The sequence below is a fragment of the Gallus gallus genome, chromosome 1, assembly GCF_016699485.2.
Source record: "Gallus gallus isolate bGalGal1 chromosome 1, bGalGal1.mat.broiler.GRCg7b, whole genome shotgun sequence".
In the NCBI taxonomy this organism is placed as follows: Eukaryota; Metazoa; Chordata; class Aves; order Galliformes; family Phasianidae; genus Gallus; species Gallus gallus.
In genome coordinates this window covers 189,415,684-189,435,353 of record NC_052532.1, presented here as the reverse complement: position 1 = coordinate 189,435,353, position 19,670 = coordinate 189,415,684, and the positions used below count along the sequence as shown (strand labels likewise).

General features: G+C 36.1%; 1 protein-coding gene across 35 annotated transcripts in view; it reads left to right on the top strand.

Moving 5' to 3' along the window:
• The window catches only part of DLG2 (discs large MAGUK scaffold protein 2), a 999,237-nt gene that overhangs the window by 714,319 nt on the left and 265,248 nt on the right, over nt 1–19,670 (top strand). For all 35 annotated transcript variants that reach the window (XM_040647195.2, XM_040647185.2, XM_040647172.2 and 32 more), the window contains 2 exons: nt 1,104–1,248; nt 4,028–4,169. In XM_040647195.2, the coding sequence (XP_040503129.1) occupies nt 1,104–1,248; nt 4,028–4,169 (287 nt within the window). The remainder of the gene's footprint in view (nt 1–1,103; nt 1,249–4,027; nt 4,170–19,670) is intronic.

Below are 19,670 nucleotides of genomic sequence, written 5' to 3'. Positions count from 1 at the left end.
TTCTTCTGCCATCATGCATAAACTTTACAAGGAATCCTTGTAATAACTGTAGAAGTTGGAGGATGGTGCTTTAAATCACAGTCAGATGTTTCATGTATGACATTCACCTTGAAATGTAGCCTTTTCTTCTGCCTTACACCACACATCTGAAAGCTATATCTACATTCTTTACTTCTTTCCTCTGTCCTGTGACTACTTTATTCAGGCTTTATATTTTTTGGTGCAGGGATCATTTAGTATTCCATTCATAGGAGCACACCTATTGTTGACGTTAGTAGATATAGTGGATTTACACGTGAATAATTTGTATACCATTCTACAATAAACCACTTCTGACACTTTGCTTTGAATTTCCTTTTTCTGGCAGTAAAGCATAAATAGTCAAGACATACTGCCTCCATCCCTATTTAATCTGTAATCCTGTCCTCTTATCATTGTGTATTATTCTTTTTGGACAGAGCACAGAACCAGTACTTCATCCTCTTATGTTTTCAGCATCTTTCTCCTGTGTTTCCAGAAAACTGATTAACTGTCACATTCAGAATCTCTCTTCTCCCATTTGGAACTGGATTTTTTTTTTTTTTTTTGCTTTTTTGTTTTTCTTTTCATTTCCTGCACCTCATAGACATCTCTTCATTCTTTATATTACCTTATCTCTTCAATTGCCCACATATTACAGATTAAAAGATTTTGAGGTCTTAAGTATATCTGAGGTCCTAGCCAAGTATTCTGTGTGATGGTTTTGGACAGATGAGCTTGGTAGGTCAAATAATATAGGCAGTTTCTATAAATGATGTGATGTTAATAAATTATTTTAAAATATAGGTTTATGCTAATGATGATACTGGCAGCAGAATCACAAAAGACTTAAATACTAACAAGACCACCTAAAGCCTTTATGCTTCTGTGGTCTTATGAAAAATACTGCATCAGTATTTGAGTATACGTGTGCTAAGAAAACTCTATTTTCTATTCTGTTGTAATACTATTTCTATAATCTTCAGTGCTCTTTGAGTTTTTCTAATATTGGGAAAACTGCAAGACAGTGTTGTTATTTTGTCCGTTGCCACCTCCTAACTCACCTGTCTAATTTCTCCTTTAAGGTAAACAATTATAGTTTAGAAGAAGTTACCCATGAAGAAGCTGTAGCGATACTGAAGAACACATCAGATGTAGTGTATCTAAAAGTTGGAAAGCCCACCACCATTTACATGACCGATCCTTATGGCCCACCAGACATTACTCACTGTAAGTGGCTACTGCAATTCATTTTCGATAAGAGATCAGTTCATCATATGATTGTGGTTTTTTCATAGCTTGTCTAAAGTATCCTATTAATGGTTATGAAGCAGCTTGGAAAACTACAAAAAATGAAATGTTTATTGCTACTTAAGTGTGCTATGTTTACAAAATATTGTAAATAGTGCAACTCAACTAAAGTATATTTGCAGCAAAAGTAGAAGTATATATAATGTATTGCTGTGCTGACTCAAATAAGCCATTGTCCAAGTGATCAGATTAATCTGATCTTGTGACAATTGCAGTGACAAATATATGCAAATGTATTTTGAAATATGGTTAGATTTGTAGACTGGAATACTCTGTCCAATGAAAAATCAGTACAAACAGCAAAATATCCAAACAAAATTAGTGAAAAGCTTGAGAAAAATGAATAGATATTTGCCTGAAATATTTATTTGGAATGTAAAATCATTTCTCTATCTGCATAAATCTGCCTTTTTTCCATGTATATCCACTTCCTATATTCCACTTTGCATCATTGTCAGTCTGTCCATTAACTTTATGTATGTTCAACAAACACTCCTTCACTGAAGACTTTGTCATTGTATTAAATGTTTTCAGTGATGTAGGAAAAGTTGTTGTATGAAATTCTCTTAGTCGTTCAGTTATTAGTAAAGCCCAGTGAAGGTTTTTATTGGAGAGATAGGCTTCTTTATTTTAAGACAAACTGTTTTTACTCTGCATGTGATATATATGCACTGAAAATCATCTACACTGGCATGTGGTGTCCACATAGAAAGAAATGTCAACTTGTCAGGATTCCCTGAGATGACCAAGTGCAAGGGTGGGTGGCTGTGAGTCCCTGTCAATACACATACATCACTCTCTTAAGGCCGACCTCCTTTACAATGTGTTTTTTATAGCCCTAAGGATATAACAGTGATTAGAATCTTCTGTCTCTGGATTTACTCATTTTTCCTATGTCTTCCAGTCTGAGTGTCCAATACTCCTATCCAGTCTTTATCTCTTGCTACCATCTCTTAATATCTCAAATTTTAATTTTAGTTTGGTTGTAGGCTGTCCTGGGAAGTTGCCTCTAGTTATTTTGGGTTTTGATAACCTATTGCTGAATTTAGGTGCAATCAAAATGTTCAATTCTTTTAGACATTCTTCTGGCAGTCTTCTTGAAGTTCCCACACCGAGACATTCGCATTCCCTTCTCATTCATAAATGTAATCTTATCATTTCAGTTGCAGCTCCCTATGCTTACAGTGTCAGTCTATCCATTTTGTTACCAAATCTGCCTTCCTTCATTTAATTGTTCACTAAAAACTGATTGCCTTGGGTTCTACTACCAACCAACGGGGACTAGCTACTCTGCCTAACAACTGTGTGGTAGTTTAATTTTTGAAAAGAGCTTTAGCAGCTGATCTATACACGTCTTGATCTTCTGCCAATAACACTAGGGGCACTTGTGGCCAGGAAGCCAGCGGTGGGGAAAGGTAGATTTTCTCAATAAAAGCCAGATATTAATTTTCTCTGCTCATTTGCAGAGCATTGCTACTGTGAAATGAAGTAGTCGAGGGGAAAGATAATATCCGTAATCCTCTTTATTCAAACTGCTCCATAAAAATAAAAGGGAAGGTTTTGCAACGTGCACATCAGGTGGTATATTCAACTGTGCTGAGGATAACTATTTACTTAGCAAATGTTACAACAGATGGCAATTATGGTTGTTCAGTAGTAGTCTGGTCTGGATCTTAACAAAGCACAACAAGAAAAACCACTAAATGTCTCCATCCAATCTCCTGGTCTATAATACTTTCTAAAATAATAATTTGGGTGTGTTTATTATGTCAGATTATAGATCAGCAGGGTATGAGAAGACAGACACAGTTCCAGAGAGGGAGTAAAGGCTGAAAAGATTTGCAATAGCCCATCCCTGGCTGTTGGTGCATAGAGATTCATTTATCTCTGGGGAACTTTTCATTATACCTACATGTTCAGAGTATTTCAGAATCAGTAATGGCCTGTCCCTGTAGAGATATTTTGCTTTGAAGCATTCTGTACCTGAACGTTTGAAAGAAAGACTTAAAGTAAGACTAGAAAGACTTCTTTTCATGAGAAAACTAGTTGTAGCTCATCTTTGTTTTTCCTACTTGTCATTTCCTTTTCTAATTATATTAAATATATATTTGACTACAGCTATTGCTAGTAACTTGTGAACTGCAAAAAGCAAGCAAATAACAAAATCCAAATATACAAGATAGTCATACAGCACAATCCTGTAATTATCAAAATTAGTCATTAATTTGTATGAGATTTGTATCGTATTTCTATATTATACACAAATTTACCATGTTGTAATTAATACCATCTGTATTGGTATTGAAATTTAAATATTATTGGGAAATGCTGAACCTTTAGTAAATCACAGGTTTAAATCTCTACCTTATGTAATTCTTGTCATCTATAAAATTCCTAATCTCATCCTTCATTTAACTCTTGACACTGTTTTATTCCCACTTCTATGTATGGGAGCCAAAGTGATGTGTTCTTAATCTTGTTCTGTCTTAATCGTGTTCTGTCTTATATACATTTCCTTCTTCTGGTCTGTTCTGATTAAAGAAATTGTTTGTTTGCAGTCTTCCAGTCTATTCTTTTTTATTCAGATCCCTCTGAAGAATCAATTTCTGCAAAATTAGCCCATATTATTTTTATTATAGTTATTATTATTTGCTGTTATCAACAGTGGCTAACTAGACATGCTTATTCTTGCCAACAGCTTATTCTCCACCAATGGAAAATCATATACTCTCTTCTGGAAACAACGGCACTTTAGAGTACAAGGCGTCTTTGGCCCCTATCTCACCTGGAAGATACTCACCCATTCCAAAGCACATGCTTGTGGAGGATGACTACACCAGGTCAGATGCTTTTCTTTTTTTGTTTGCTTTCATGGCAATTATAACGAACATAGACAAAACACTTAGTGCGTCTCTGACAGCATATAGCATATAGTTGTTTTCACCCATATGCAAGGGAAGATGAATTAAAGCTGTTACAGTTATAGAGAAACTAAGAGGAAGATCTCATAAATGCATGACCTGAGCTTCATGTTTCCTTGGTGCAGTCCTGCACTAGGTCCTAAACAACCTTGCCATCAACATTAGAGCAGTGTTGGCACTGAGAAAAGCATTCTGCTTCTTAAGAATTAACTGTGATAGTTCCTTACTGGTGCAGCTGGGAGGTCTCGGGATTGGTGACTCATCTGGCTCACTGCAGGTAAGGGTGGAGTGATGGTACATCTGTTTGTACCTGTCTGTGAGAGTACTCTCTGAACAGCCTGCTTGTTTAGTTCTCTGAAAGCAAGCTGAAATAGTCTATAATTGCTCTGCGCAGGCACACTGAAAGATAAATGCCATGGAGAGTAAACAGTATGAGAAAAGAAAAAAAAAAAGCAATTTTTTGTCTGTAAATAGCTGTGAATAAATTTAGGTGTAAAACTGAAAAACCACTAGAGATTCACATTATGGAACAACTTTCTGTGGAAGTATGGAGGTTAAAAGGAAACCCTATGGAGTGGCACTTGATAATGTTATGAGGAGTTCTTGTGATTATCAACAGAATGACCACTCTAAATTGCTCCTAATCCTTCTTCTTTTCTTTCTTTCGTTTTTAAACAAGGTAGCAGAATTTTCTATATTTAGTTGATTTCCAGCTAGAAAAGACACAGAGGAAAATGCTGGAAGAGTTCTTTTAAATCTTGTGTTGTGAGTGTCACTAATAAGACGTTGTGTCTTTTTTTTTCTTTTTTTACGGAGCACTCCCATTCTCTTAGAAGACAACAGTTGTTAAGTTGTGAAATGAGCCTTCATCATAATGTCAAGTACCAAAGGAAATGGCAATTTTTTTTTTCTGCACTTCAGTATTTACAGATTTATTGTGTTTAAAACTAAAAGGCAGGCTGTTTCTGGTTATCTAACCTGGCCTACTGTGTAGACCAAAGAATCTTAGCCTCTTATGCATTCTCTTCATAATTTGCTAATTTGCCTTTCTTATTCCTTGTTACATATGATTAGGATCTGAAGCTGCTTAACTTGTTGGATCAGACAGATTCAGAGTAACTAAATTATGACAGAGATTTTAATCAGGTCATAAATTTGTGGAAACCACGCCTTGCTTCCCTGTCTTGGGTAAAAGAATTTCGGTTTCATTTTGATTGAGGATGCAAAAACAACACTGCTTTCATTCAATTTATGAGACATTCTGTTAGAATGATTTTTCTCCAAAGTATTCCAAGAAATTACATTTTTCAATTAAGAGTTAAAACTTTGGTTTCATTAAATTGTCCTTCAAGGCCTTACCTGAGTTAGTACTGACCTCATAATTTCTAAAATATAGGAAGAAGACTAATCTAGTATCTGGGTTACAATGATGAAGGCTTCCTTCTGTAATGAGACATCAGCGCCACTAGTACCGAGTGTTCATAAAGTTTAAAAACAGAAAGAAAAAAAAAAAAAAAAAGCACCCTTGAAAGAAGATAATAGTTTGAAAAAAAAAAGACAAAAACTCACAGACAGTAGGGGAAATAAATCTAAAATAAGAGAAAAGTTGTCCTCAAAATGAAAAGATCATTTAAACAGCTAGAAAAACTGTAAGGTGATGGATAATTATCAATAGAAGTCCTCTGTTTCTGTTCCTTGAGCTGATTTTTACTTTTTAATTGCTTCTACTAAAAAGAAAAAGGGAGGGAGGAGGAAGCAGATACAGTATAAGAAAAGACAATGACAGTCCATTAGTTAGATAGGTATCCAGCAGAGAGCAGACCTTCTCTAAGAAACATGTAAGATATATATTGAAATTAACTACTGTGTCTCTTTGGTCTGCTTTGTAAGACAAATGTCTTCCTATTCCATTCATTTTTTTCTTATAGAAGTTAACTTTTTTGTTTTAAGTCATGACAGTAAAACAATTTTCACTGAGGTATTCATTCCAGCCACCTACATTTTGTGGGTTTTGGGGGGAAAACAAAAGAATGCATAGCAAAACAAGATACATTCTGAATATTCCTCTCCAATATTCTTCCTATCTAGAATTCCAGACAGGAGAGGCTGGCTGCACATGTATCACCTCCATGACAGGCAGGTGACACTGGAAGAAATAAAGACATTGAATAATACGAGCAGACTCTAAATGCAACAGAGCAAATTAAATACAAATTTCATAGTTCTAAACAAGTTCTTATTTCAGCCTACAGAAGAGACTATAATGAACTTAAATGTATAAGTGAGAATAGTTTATATGCTACACTGATACGCAGGATACAAAAGCACAAAGACAAAATGAATACTGTGATGTATTTTAAGAAAAATGTCACTTCCTCCTGCTAGATTTCCTCACTGAGCACAAATCATATGCACTGAAAGATACCTGAGCAAGAGCCAGGAGCCCAGATTTCTTCTCTGACTTCTATGACCAAGAAGCTGTGACCTTCAAAATGAAATAACTTCAGCCTTGAATGTGGCTGAGGCAATTATTTTTTATAATAATTTCTTTGTAGCTGATTATTGCCTACTGATTTAAGTGTAACTATTGAAAATGCCACTTAATACTCATGGCAATTTTCATAGCTATAAACAGGGAATAGTAATTGCACTCTCCCTCTGCAATACCTTAGGATTTGCTGATGAAACTGCCTTTAAAATGGGAAGATATTTGGAAAGTCTTTGTTGCTGACCAGTTTAAGAAACACTAAAAATCTTTTGGGAAGATAGTTATCATATTGATAATTCTACTGAACCCTATAGATCCCTTGATTGCAACATTTATAATTAGGTTTCTTCACATAATTTTTTATAATTAAGATGATTGCCAACTACTGCAGTGCTATCTATTAAAACTACCTGGTTCTTGCTATAATAGATTCTCAGGGGTAATTTACATGGTGATCACACAAGGAAATTTATTATCCATGCAATCATAGTATGGCAACACTTCTGGCAGATTTTCATTTGTGCCAGCTAAAAATATTTGGAACAGTAACTTCAATATAAGAGACATTTACAATCTCATTGTACATATGATAAAGCTGATGACAAGCTTTTACTAACCTTACTTGCTGTAATGAATCTATTGGTAAAGATGAAATGGTTAAACATTTAGCATAATTTGTCCACTTTCTCTTGCTTTTCCTTTACATTTTTTTTAAATGTATTTTATTCAAGTTCTGGATTTTTTTTTTTACCTGAATACTTGTTCGGGGCTTTTTTGTCCAAAAAACATATGTGTTTCTGGTGATAAAAATTGTATTCTTTTGGTCTGATATTACATTTGCATCTGAAAAAATTCAGTATATCCTTTACTTAATTGAACTATAGGAAAAAAATAGCTTAATCTGAGTGCAAAGGACAGAAAAGTACCAAATCATCTTCAGCCATACCTTTTAATGAAGCTGGATGTTATTTTTAAATTACTAGGCTTCTTTAAGTTATGTATGAATTAGCCAAGAATGCTGTCAGTGAAGGGCATAATTTACTTCTTTTTTTGTTATTGTTGTTGGATTCATTTTAAATTCACTGGGAAATGGAAGCATTGCTTTCCACTATTTTTTAAAAAGATTGTTACATTTTGAACTTGAAATAAAACAGCAACATTTCAGGTTAACAGAATGTGGTATTTATCTGTTAAGTATAAAAATATACTAGTTTCTGGTAAGACCGAAGTGTTGTGCAAGCAGTCTAGGACATTCTTTGATTGTGTTTGCTGACAATTTCCTAATGATCCTTGATAGAATAAAGAAGCATAATTCTCTGCTTGACTTGCTTCCCATGAAAAGAGGAGAATTGGTCCAAAATGTGGTAGTAGCTGGGATCCTAAGTTGGTTGAGTTCATGATTCAAAGGAAGTCTAGAAAGGTAGTCAGCAAGTTATGACTGGAGTCCTCAGAAGAACTGTCTTCAGCCTTTTTGGAAGACTGCTAAGCAATATTGCTTGGGATCCTGCCACAGAGATATACAGTCCATGAAAAATGGATGATTTCTAAATAAAACTTACTGAGAACTCAGGAAGAAACCATGCTGTTTGGCAGGAAGACAAGGAATTCTGCATAAGGCTTTCTAGGCTAAGCAAAGAGTTTCTGAGATACCGACAGGCTTTCCTTGCCTGCGTAGTGATGAAATCAGAAAGCTGATGAGTTTGAGCTAAGTTTTACAGTGGTCATAAAGAATAACAGGAAATAATTCTGCAGGTGTGCTCATTTCAAAAATGAAGGTAAAATTTGATGGAGGGCAAAACTGACTGGAGAGAGAATGTAATGGCAGACAGTATAGAAAAAGCTTAAGTATATCATCATCATCTTTGCCAGGCACTGAAGGGACCAGGAAGAAATTTACCAAAAGCAAATCATGTACTTGACCAGCCTGATTGCCTTTGCTGATTAAGTGACAAGCTTTATGGATGAGAATTGCTGTATGTGATGACTGTCCTGTACCAACCAGGGCCATAGTGTAGGGGGCTCCCTCAAGCAAGAATGGCTCTCTGTTGGGTGAAAATACAGCTGGCTTGAAAGGCCCATGCCATAACTGACACAGTGTGTATCAGATCTACTGTGGGGTGCATGGCAATTCTTCTGCACCGTTAGCTGCCTTGGTGAATGGCTGCAAAGGTATTCCAGGCCATGTCAGCCCTCTTCTATGGGTGGAACAGAAGCTGCAGAATACAGGGAACATACTTTAAAACTCCTCCAGCAGCCTTTCCTCCAAATATGAGAAAACGCTGAGTAAATGTATTCAGCTAATCTGAAGCTGGAAATAAAGTATGATTTGGAAAGCTTTGGAATCCTTCTTGTTAGCTTTTTGGATGTCTCCTGGATTATGTGCTGCCAGCTTGCTCATTAGCCTTCTCTCAGCATGGCTATGAACTCTTGAATGCAACAGCAAACTTTGGTAAGACTTTTGAGACAATCTCCCACAGAACTCTCATTTGAAAGCTGCACTAAAAGATGGGATTGTGCTGGGAACTGACTGAACCAGTAGGCTCAAAGGGTAGTGATCATCATTTGGCATCTGTCAGGTACGAAGTGATGAGCAGAGCACTCAGAATACATTGGGCGTCTGTTGAGTATCTTCATCAGTGACCTAGATTCTGATGCAGAGTACACCATCAGCAAATTTGTGGATGATAAATTAAGGTGGAGTAGTGGTTAACATGACGAATGGCAGAGCTGTATTCCAGAAAGATTGTGATAAGGCTCGAGGACTGGTCCATACTGACCTCATGAAGTTCAGTAAGAAGTCTGAAGTTCTACAGCTGGGATGGAACAGCAGTGCACACTAACATGTGCTGTGCAACAAATATCTGAATTGCAGCTGTACTGAAAATGGCCTGGAGGTTATAGCAGATGCCAGACTAGACATGGACCAGGAGTGAACTTCCATGCATACTGAGCTACACTGGGAGAGAAATGGCCAGCAGGGAAAGACAAGTTATGTTCTTGAAGATTGACTAGTTCCTGCTTTTCTACTTCAAGAGGTGTATGGACAAACGGGGAAGAGTTCAACAGATTCTCAGAATCCTAAATCACATGGAAGTTACAGAGATGTTGAGAGAGATGGGGCTTATTTAATGCTGTGAAGAAGAGAGTAATGGTCGATCTAAAAGTGCCTTACAACTATTCAGTGGCAATGATGATGAAAAGAAACTCCACTCAGAAGTGTCAAGTAAAGCAAAAAAGACCAAAGGCCATGAGTAATGGTTTTTGCATGTTTCAGTTTCAGCTTGAGAAGAAAAAATAAAGACACCAAGCAGGTGGGGTAGTACTGGAGCTTATTGCTTAGAGTTGTGAAATATCATTCCTTTGAGATTAAGATTTGACTAGGTAGTGCTGTGGTTGATCTGATCTACTGTTGACATACTGTTGACAATAATCCTGCTTTAAGCGTGCGACTGGATGAGATGACCTACAGAGATCTTTTCTAACTAACTTTTCTATAACATTGGGAAGAAAGAAGTGATTAGTCTTTTTATTGTTATTGTGGAGTATTCGCTACTAATAGAGCAGACCTACTCTTTAGCACATCTGCCTTTCCAAGTCAAGAAAAAAATGAAATTATAGTCTAAAAATCCCATAGTTTTAGATGGTGATTCTTTCTGGCTTTAACAAACAATGTGGGCAAAAGATGCATAAAATAAGGGAACTGCTATTCTTTTTACTTCTTTAATTTCAGAAAATAGCAGCATCAAACTATTGTACTTCAATAGATAAAAAATCACTTTAGCATTTAACTCTGGGTAGACCTTAAAAATTCCAGGATGGAAAAACTGTCTGAGATATCTGTTTTGCTCTGGAAAGCATATTTGATTTCTTTTATATGGATCTTTGCAAAATAACATTTTCTGGATGAGGAGGAGGTGCTGGGTGTTGGGAGGGAGAAAACAGAGAACCATTAGAAGTAAGTCTTATGGGAAATTTTCCCTGTATTGAAAGTAGTATTCCTCCACTGTTTCTTGGTAGCTTACAAAAACCTGCTGGTTGAATTGAGGATATTTTATAGAAACACCTTTAAAGGTGTATTTAAGCACATATCTGACTGTTCAGGATTAAAACATTACCAAAAAAAAAAAAAAAAAAAAAAAAAAAAAAGCTCTTTGTGTTATAAAACTATCAGCAGTTTTTTTTAACAATGGTTTTGGCTTTTGATGAGTGCAAAAGTAGGGAAAAAGAACTGCAGATTTTAGTAGTATTCCTTTGGGATACTGAATGCATTTGCTTAGATTATCCATTGACATAACACTGCATTTTTGAAAAGGGTATATGTGCCAAAAGGAGTTAGCTGCATTTCCTGCTAGTTTTTTTCAGGGAACAGAATTGAAGTTCATGTCTCCCAGATGAAAAAGATCATTGAAGTAGGTAGGGCTTTTAAATTGTGAATTTTACACCATGTTTTTGACTAGATATTATGATATGAGAGATGAATAAAAGTTATGTAGAAGTATGCTGGTGCAGTTATATGAATGTGGCATGTACTACCAGCTCTGTAAAATCGAATTACTGTGCCTAACCTAAATTCAGCTTGTCATCTGCCTTAAAGAGGATGGATTACATATAGTAGCATGGGGAGACTGATAATTTTATTTATTCTTCCTATTAAATCATTTATAACTTTGGTAGATTAGTAGTTCCAGCTAGTATTTTAATGCTTTTTTTTTTTTTTTTCTTTTTTCCTGAGGCTGGATTTGTTTCTCTAGGGATAGCAAAGGTGGCATATTAATTTTGTTTTAAAATCTAGTATAAATTGCAGCTATTATTTTTAAAGAAAATTTAATTGACCTCTATTATCAAATTGAAATGTATATAATTTAAATCATAACAGCTTCATTATTTAAGGACAGCGGGAAGAATTACATGGCTTAGTTGATGTTAAAAATCATGATGATGTATTTTAAATACTGTAATAGCCCATATGTAGCACGAGGCTGTTGAAATCTGGGAGATGGTGAAGTTCAATCCATGCAGTATTTCCACTACATTTCTGAAAATCTGTCTAAATGTCAATAAATTTAAGTCTTTGGGGAAAAAAAAAATGCAATTATATAGTAGAACTATTTCAGATTCTGCCCTCATACTGCAGCATAGCAAACCTTCTCATAACTTTGCAGTTCTGACTAGATTGTTTAAAAAGCCAGCACGACTGAGCACATCATTATATGGCCAAAGCTTTATCTTTACTTATTTCATAAAGCTTTTTTGACACATGCTTTGGATGCCCAGTCCTGTCAGATGTGAACTTTGAAGAGACGAGAGGAATGGAAGGAGTGTTTTTGGCAAGGAATTACAGTGAGATTGGGTGTGAAAATGCATGAGAAGTTGTCACTGTGAGAATGGAAACCACCGGCAGAGAGGACTATTTGTTGGGCAACCAAATTTAAGACAAGGAAGGACGTAAGTGAGAAATGGAGGAAGAGACATGAGGAAGCAATAGTGAAAAGTATCATAAAGAACAGCAGCAATTAATTTCAGTTCTGCTGAACCAGCAGCTCCCTCAGACACTGACACGTGAGTTTTGGGACAATTGACAGTTGCAAAAGAGGACAGGGATAAGGAACAGAGGTACAGAGTGTATAGGAAAGGTTGCTAATAAGATGCTGCAGGGTCAAGTTAGGGCCATCTCTCTCTAAAATAATGTAAGGAAACTCAAAATTTCTGGGGTTGCATGACACATACATGATCCCTGAAGAGAGTCTCTTATATGCTCACAGTTTGCATTGCCTATCATGGAGGATGACAGCCTGCTGCTGCTTCTTGTTGCTCCATCTCTCATGTGGTAGAGATCTCATGCTCTCATTCTTTAATTTACTGAATTTACAATCTGCTGATGATGATACAGATTTCAAAATACGGTGTTCTGTAGTAGCATTTCTTTCTTGGTTTAGCTTGTTATCAACCTTAGCAATTATAGAAAAAAATAATAATAATACTATTTAAATTATACATTAAATGGTCAGTTAGAAAAAGAGTAAATTAAGATTAGATGTATAACTCTAAATTGGACAACTGCTGTGCAACTGCACTTAACTATACTACCATCTAGCAGTGGCTATGTATAGAACCCTGTCAACAACTTTTGAGAAAAACAAGTCACCGTTGTATTTTTTAGTCCTATACTGTATACACATCAACTACTTTACATTTCATGTATTCAGTACACAGACTTTATCTTAAATAATTGTTAAATTTTAGAAATGAGTCACAATTTTCTGCTTAAAATTTAATCTCACTACCCCAAATTTATTTAAAATAATAACTTTAACTTTTAGATTTATTAATAATTAATGCTAAAGCAAATTTATTGCCAAGTCAGAACATAATCCATTGTGTCTTGAGTAATCTGCACATATTCATTGGGCCTGTCACAGATTTTCAAGGAACAGGATTTGACTGTTTCTAATAGTCTTGGTGAAATCTAATTAATCCTTAACTCTTAAAAATAAGCAAATAAATAAATAATTCAGAGCTTGACTTAGAAAATCATAGAATCACTGAATCACCAAGGTTGAGAAAGACCTCCAAGATCATCCCGTTCAACGATCCACCTACCACCATTTCCCACTAAACCATGTCCCTTAGTACAACATCTAAACATTTCTTGTAGACTTTTAGGGTCAGTGACTCCACCACCTCCCTGGGCAGCACCTTCCTGTGCCATATCACTCTTTCTGAGAATAAAATTTTTCCTAGTATCCAATCTGAACCTCCCTTGGTGCAACTTAAGGCGTGGCCTTAAGTGCCTTAAGCACTCAAGGTGTGGCCTCAGCCAATCTGTGTACAGAGGAATGATCACTTCCCTGCTTCTGCTGGCAGCGCTGTTTCTGATACAAGCGAGGATGCCATTGGCCTTCTTGGATACTTGGGCGCACTGCTGGCTCATGTATAGCCAAGCATCAACCAACACCCCCAGGTCTATTTCCTCCACACAGTGTTCCAGCCACTCTGCCCCAAGCCTGTAGCATTGCCTGTTGTTGTTGTGGCCAAAGTGTTGGACCCAGCACTTGGTCTTGTTGAGCTTCACCCCATTGGCCTCAGCCCAGTGATCCATTCTGTCCAGATTCTCATGGAGATTTTTGAAATAAATAGTAGGATTGGCAGTTACAGTACAGACAGAAACTGTACATAATGCTTAATAGTGCACAAAGAAGCTAAGTACAGAGCACATGTATCCATGGGCATAGACTCTTAAAGCAGGTATTACCACTTAAGAAAGACACACAGGAATAAGTGTAATTAATTCTGTGACAGTGTAATCTCATAACTCAAGAACAGTCAATAACAACAAAGGTAGTTAGAATATCTGATAGGAAAGGAAACGAGTAGTAAGCATATTGCTTTTCTGCATGAATCTGTGATGCATCCAATTCTTGAATACTGTATGGATTCACCTGGATATAGCTCCAGATGAAGGTGACAGAAAAATAAACAATTCCAGTATAGGAGGAAAGATGTCAGGGAGAACTAGAATAGAGATCTGTAAAAGTACCCATAACATTGAGAAGATAGCAGACACTTACTTCTAACTCAAAGGCAGGGAGTTTGCAACACATTGCTAAGTAAGCTTAAAATAGAGAAAACTAAATGTTTTTGAAATGTTCCCCTATGTTATCAATGTGTAACAGACTTACGATACACAGAGGTAGAGATTTTTTGGTAAGTCTTCCTTGATTTGCAACACTCATTGCCACATGGTGTTGCTATGCTTTGGAATTTAACTGTTTAAATACGGATAAGTGCACAAATTCACAGTGGATAGGCCAGCTAAATGCAGCTTGCTTGCCTTTTGCTTCTGGTCCCTAACTTATTAATTTTCAGCAGCTGAGCAGGAAAGAGTTGTTCTTTACAGTTCTTGTTTCCTAAATATCCCTGCAAAAGACTAGCTACTAGTGCAGGCGGGCTGCAGTCTGGCATCTCACCATTCCTGTGTGAAGCATCCTTCTTTTCCATTACTACAGCAGAAAATTGTTACTGAGGTTTTATCAAATTAAGCAGTCATTTTGTTTCCTAAGTCCTAATGTGCAAGTCTAATGAGTGTAGGAGTAGAATATTAAAAGATCTAAATTATAGTGTTATACTTTCTTGTAGGCCATTCCACTCAAAAACACGATTAAAATGATTAAATTGTATTACAAAGAATACCAAGGCATCCTTAATTTTCATTGCAGTATTAAAATATTGGTATGATATTGAGCACTTGTTTTGCAATTGCAAAAGAGCTGCAAACTTAAAGGCTCATGAGCATAGCAGTTATTAACGAACAAGCTGAGAAACCATTGATTATGGTCAGTCAGGGGAGTTTCAGGTTCAACATCAGGAAAAGGTTCTTCACCGAGTGTTTGGTTGAGTACTGGAAGAAGAGTCCAAGAAGCATCTGGGCTCTCAGACATACAGTCTGATTTCAGAGTGGTCCTGTGTGGAGCCAGGAGTTGTCCTTGGTGATACTTGTGGGTCCATTCCAACTCAGGATATTCTATGATTCCATGATTCTATGATTTTCTGATTATAAAAGTACTCCCAGAATGAACTGGACTAATGTCCTTCAGGTATTTTCTTCCAGCACTTCACACACATTGTCCGTCAGTTGAAATAAACGTGTGAGTGTTTTGGTCTTATTCAAATTGCTAGGGCGTAGCCAGTGAAAAAAACTCAACTTTTGGTTTTAAGTAAACCGAAGGTGTATGGTTCTCCTAGAAGGTCATATGAATGAGAAACTTAACAATTCAAAAGACACGTATATATGAGTCACTGCTCTGGAAGGCTTCATTTCTTTTAAATGCATTAAATTGCCATTGATTTTTGTTTTATTGGTGATGTACTTTTAAAGACATCTCTTTCACACTCTTAACACAGGAATGTGTTAGCAATAATAATATATTACTTGTTGTTATTGAACTTGAATACAATTAAGAATTGCTCCTGAGAAAAAAAAAAAAGATATTATTATTGATGACATAGCATTGTGAAATTTATTTTCTCTTGCATTCAATTTAGCATTTCTTTACTATAATTCTGCAGACACAATATGCTATGAGAGCTTAGCTGGTTGCTTTCCATATCATAAAAGGTTTTAAAACCCCAAAAATGAAACTGTTCACTTTTAATATGCTATGTGTTGGCTATGTGTTAACAAAAAAAGTTAAAATTCAGTTGAGCACCATGGATGATGCTGGGTATAGTTCTAGTAAGAACATTTTATTTTAGCGTCTGTTGTGCAGTAAAGCCAGACTGAAATAATAACACAGTGATGTTACAAACAAGGAAAAACAAAGACTGCAAACAACTGGGAAGATTTTCTCTCCTTACACAGTCTTTTATGAAATAAAGAAATAAATCCGTTATCAGATCAATCTGCTACCCCTCTCTGTTGCTGTTTGCTGTTCCGCCAATTAGTCAAACCTTTCAGTAGAGATCTTGCCTCACTGCAGCTATGGTCTGTACTGATTAACTGTCCCAGCTTTCAAACTTTCGGGAGCAGAAAAGTAATTTATTGCTACCTGCTGTTCAAACTGCCATTTAAAAGCTTACCTTGTGGCATGGAGTAGCTCGATTCTCCAGTCAGTGAATTATCTGCTGAGGCTCAAGAAAAGTTATGCTCCTGCTTATGTTTTTTGATGCTTTTCCTCTGTTGTTGTACACCTGATTCTCATATTAACTTAATTATTCCTGTCTGTGTAGAGCCAGTAGCTGTTGCTTTTATTTATCACAGAACGTAGCTCACAGATAAAGACAGAGAACTGTAATATGTAATATGAAAAAAAAAGAAGAAAAAAAAAGGTAGTTTAAGAGCAGAAAGGGAGTAGATCTAAGATGTTACAGAAGCAGTTAGTTATTTTCCAGAGTAGACCCATATTTGAAAATTACTCAAAAAAACATGTTATATTTATCCAAAAAGTATACATTAACATTTACCCTATTTGACGTTTTAAGAGTGTAATTTATAAATGTTATGCAAAATTAAGGTAATGGACAAAGTAGATTCTATAACACAATTCTTTGTCCTTCTTCGTGGTAAAAATAGCAACATTTGTTTAGTATTCATTTTAAAACAAACCTTCTGAAGCTGTAACTGCTGTATCTAGAAGTGATGCAATTGCAATAAACTGCAGTGATTCAGTCCTTAAAGAATACATAGCCATCTTTTAGATGTTTGTTATGGCATAGTAAATGACCTGCTGCATGTATTTAAAACTCACTTCAGGAATGATAAAATCAGACCTCAGTATTTACGTTCAGATTGGCTTTTCATTACTCTGCAAGAAAAGTTGAGATGATCTCGCATTTTTTTCAGAATGGGACATTAGAAACACTTAATAAAGAGTAGTCTTTTATGTTCTCCTTATCCCATGCTCAGAGAGGACAATCTGTTTATGTCATAGCACTGGATAAGAAGAAATGTGAGACAGGATTTACCAGGTAGGCTGATTCTATTGGACAGAAATTCCTTCTTCTCCTACCAGCAAGTAGAAATAGAAATGACATGAGAAAATACTGCATTAGGAGAATCATTTAATGAAGCTGAGTGGTCTTCTTAATTTTTGTTTTTGGGGTGGGGATTGTTCTCTTCCAAAGTTGGCAGGTGCTCTGGAAGGTAAGTACTAGTTTGAATAGAGAAGAAGGTGAAGTGTCAGGAGGAGATTTTAAGATACTCTGCTGCAGCAAGTATTACTTTGAAGGATTAGTGGCCTAAATAAAACACAGTTTTATGACTAGGACAGTCATCTGTCCTGTACATTTTAATCATTTTCTGCTTTTCTGCCATTTATCTCACCTTTCAGATATTTTTATTCTGCTTAATTCACATTTGCAAATCAAACTGAGAGATAAAATAAGTTTATACTGATCTGACCTGGACCCTTGATGTTGTGTACTGCTTATTTTTCAAGTACTTGCTTTTCCTTTTTCAATACAATGTTCAACCAGAGTCCAACTGTGCAATTGGCAAAATTAGCATTCAGCAACCTATCTGTCTGGATGAAGTTATCTAAGGAACATGTTCTGTCTATGGTCTTAAAGACAACAAAGAATGACATCTGATGGCAAGTAGATGGTTATGACAATCTGTACAGTTATAGGCCTTTAAAATAAGGGCACTCATATTTTGAGTTAACTTATACCTGAAATTCTGTTCCAAACAAAGGATTAAAAGGATAAGTTTCAATTCCTGTCCTTAACCACAAGAATTCTCTCCAACTCAATTACAGATGGTCTATTGTTAGCTATGTCAGTGTCATTTGTGTTATAGCAACAAGGGCTAGCAATGTCAGCACAGTCACTTTTGAAAGAATTGTTCCATTTTTTTTTTGTTATCCTTCCATTCAGCAAGACTGAAAGGAGTGCAAAATACTAAATACTAAATATTTTAAAATTTTCTGGGTTCTGAGATGATATTTGTTAGTGATGTGTGTTTATGTTTAAAGGAGGAATTGATTTCAGTGATCATCATCTAGAGTGATGAGGAATGTTTCTCTTCATTTTGCTTCTGGAAGCAGTTTGTAACTACTCATTAACGTAGCAATCTCTTATATCTACCCATCGCTATGGCATGATTTGAGTCTAAGTGCAAGCTGGGATGGTCACTCACTGTTGACTCAATTGTATTTCGAGCATTCACAATATATTTAAAGGGCAGCAATGCACTCATGTCATCTGCCACTCAAAGATGAGTAACTTCTCTTTAATAAGTAAGCAAGTTGTTTGTGGACTGGTTAGTGTCTTAAGCTACAGAGAAATCTACAGGTTGTATTCTTCTTCCTGCACGGGGGCAATATTTCTTCAGTTTTCACAGTAGGTATCATTTATATTTGATATTTGTATTTATTCTTTAATACATTGTCTAAAAACAAAAGTGTTTTTTGAGGGCATAAAAGGAGGTACCGGTCTAAAACAAAATAAATAATAGAAGTGTGGTCTTCTTTTTTTCCTGTAGATTTTTGGTGTTGAAAACAGCAATTGATTTAGTAAATAAATTATTAAATTCACCCCTCTGAGGCAAGTGTAAAATATACTCAGAAAAAATAATTGCTGCTGTAAGTACATTTTTAAAAGGAGTGTACTGTATGATTGACAGAATGCTTTATAACCAAATGAGTTACAACTGTGCTATTTTGATAGTTCATAACCTTGAATTGCCAATCTTTTAACTGTAAATTTTTCCCTGGGAAAGTCAGGCACAGAGAATTCTCAAAAAGTATGTCAGATTTCTATGAATAATTTTATTAGCATTAAGTGAGACCAGTTTTTCGGTAAAGCAGCTACTCCTTTTCCCCCAAAGGATGAAACCAGAAACTAACAACAAAGGAAAATGTGTTCTCTGTATCTGCCAGTGCATCCACAGCCATAATAAATTCTGGTACTTGTGAAAGTCACAGAAAAACCACACCCATATGAGGCACAGTAGAGCCAGAAGAACCAAAAGAGTTTCATTAACTGCTTGGCTTCTATGTATTTTCAGGTTTGTGATTTTCATCTGGCTGATGCTATATTGCTGTGATCAGAGACAGTGCCATATGCTGGATCTTCTGACAGAAGCTAGGATATGACAGCAATTACATCTTGGCACTCTTTAGAGCAGAAACTTAGGAAATTATGAGTCAAGTTTCACTATACCAGTAGGCCCAGAGGTATCTGCTAGGGCCCACACAATAGCTGGAGAAGTTGCATGGCAGAAAATGTATTAGATGGTACATTTTTTCTGACAACTGCTGACTGTCTCCTGTGGATCCCAGGCTGGTACTGCATTCCCTCTTCCCATTTCCCCAGGGGCTCCCTGGGAAATTCATGGTAAGTATTGCCACTGTCAAGCTGCTAGACTCTAGACAGCAGAAGAGAAACACAAAATGACCTCTCAGTATCAGTTTTAGGACATTAATCCTTGTATCTGA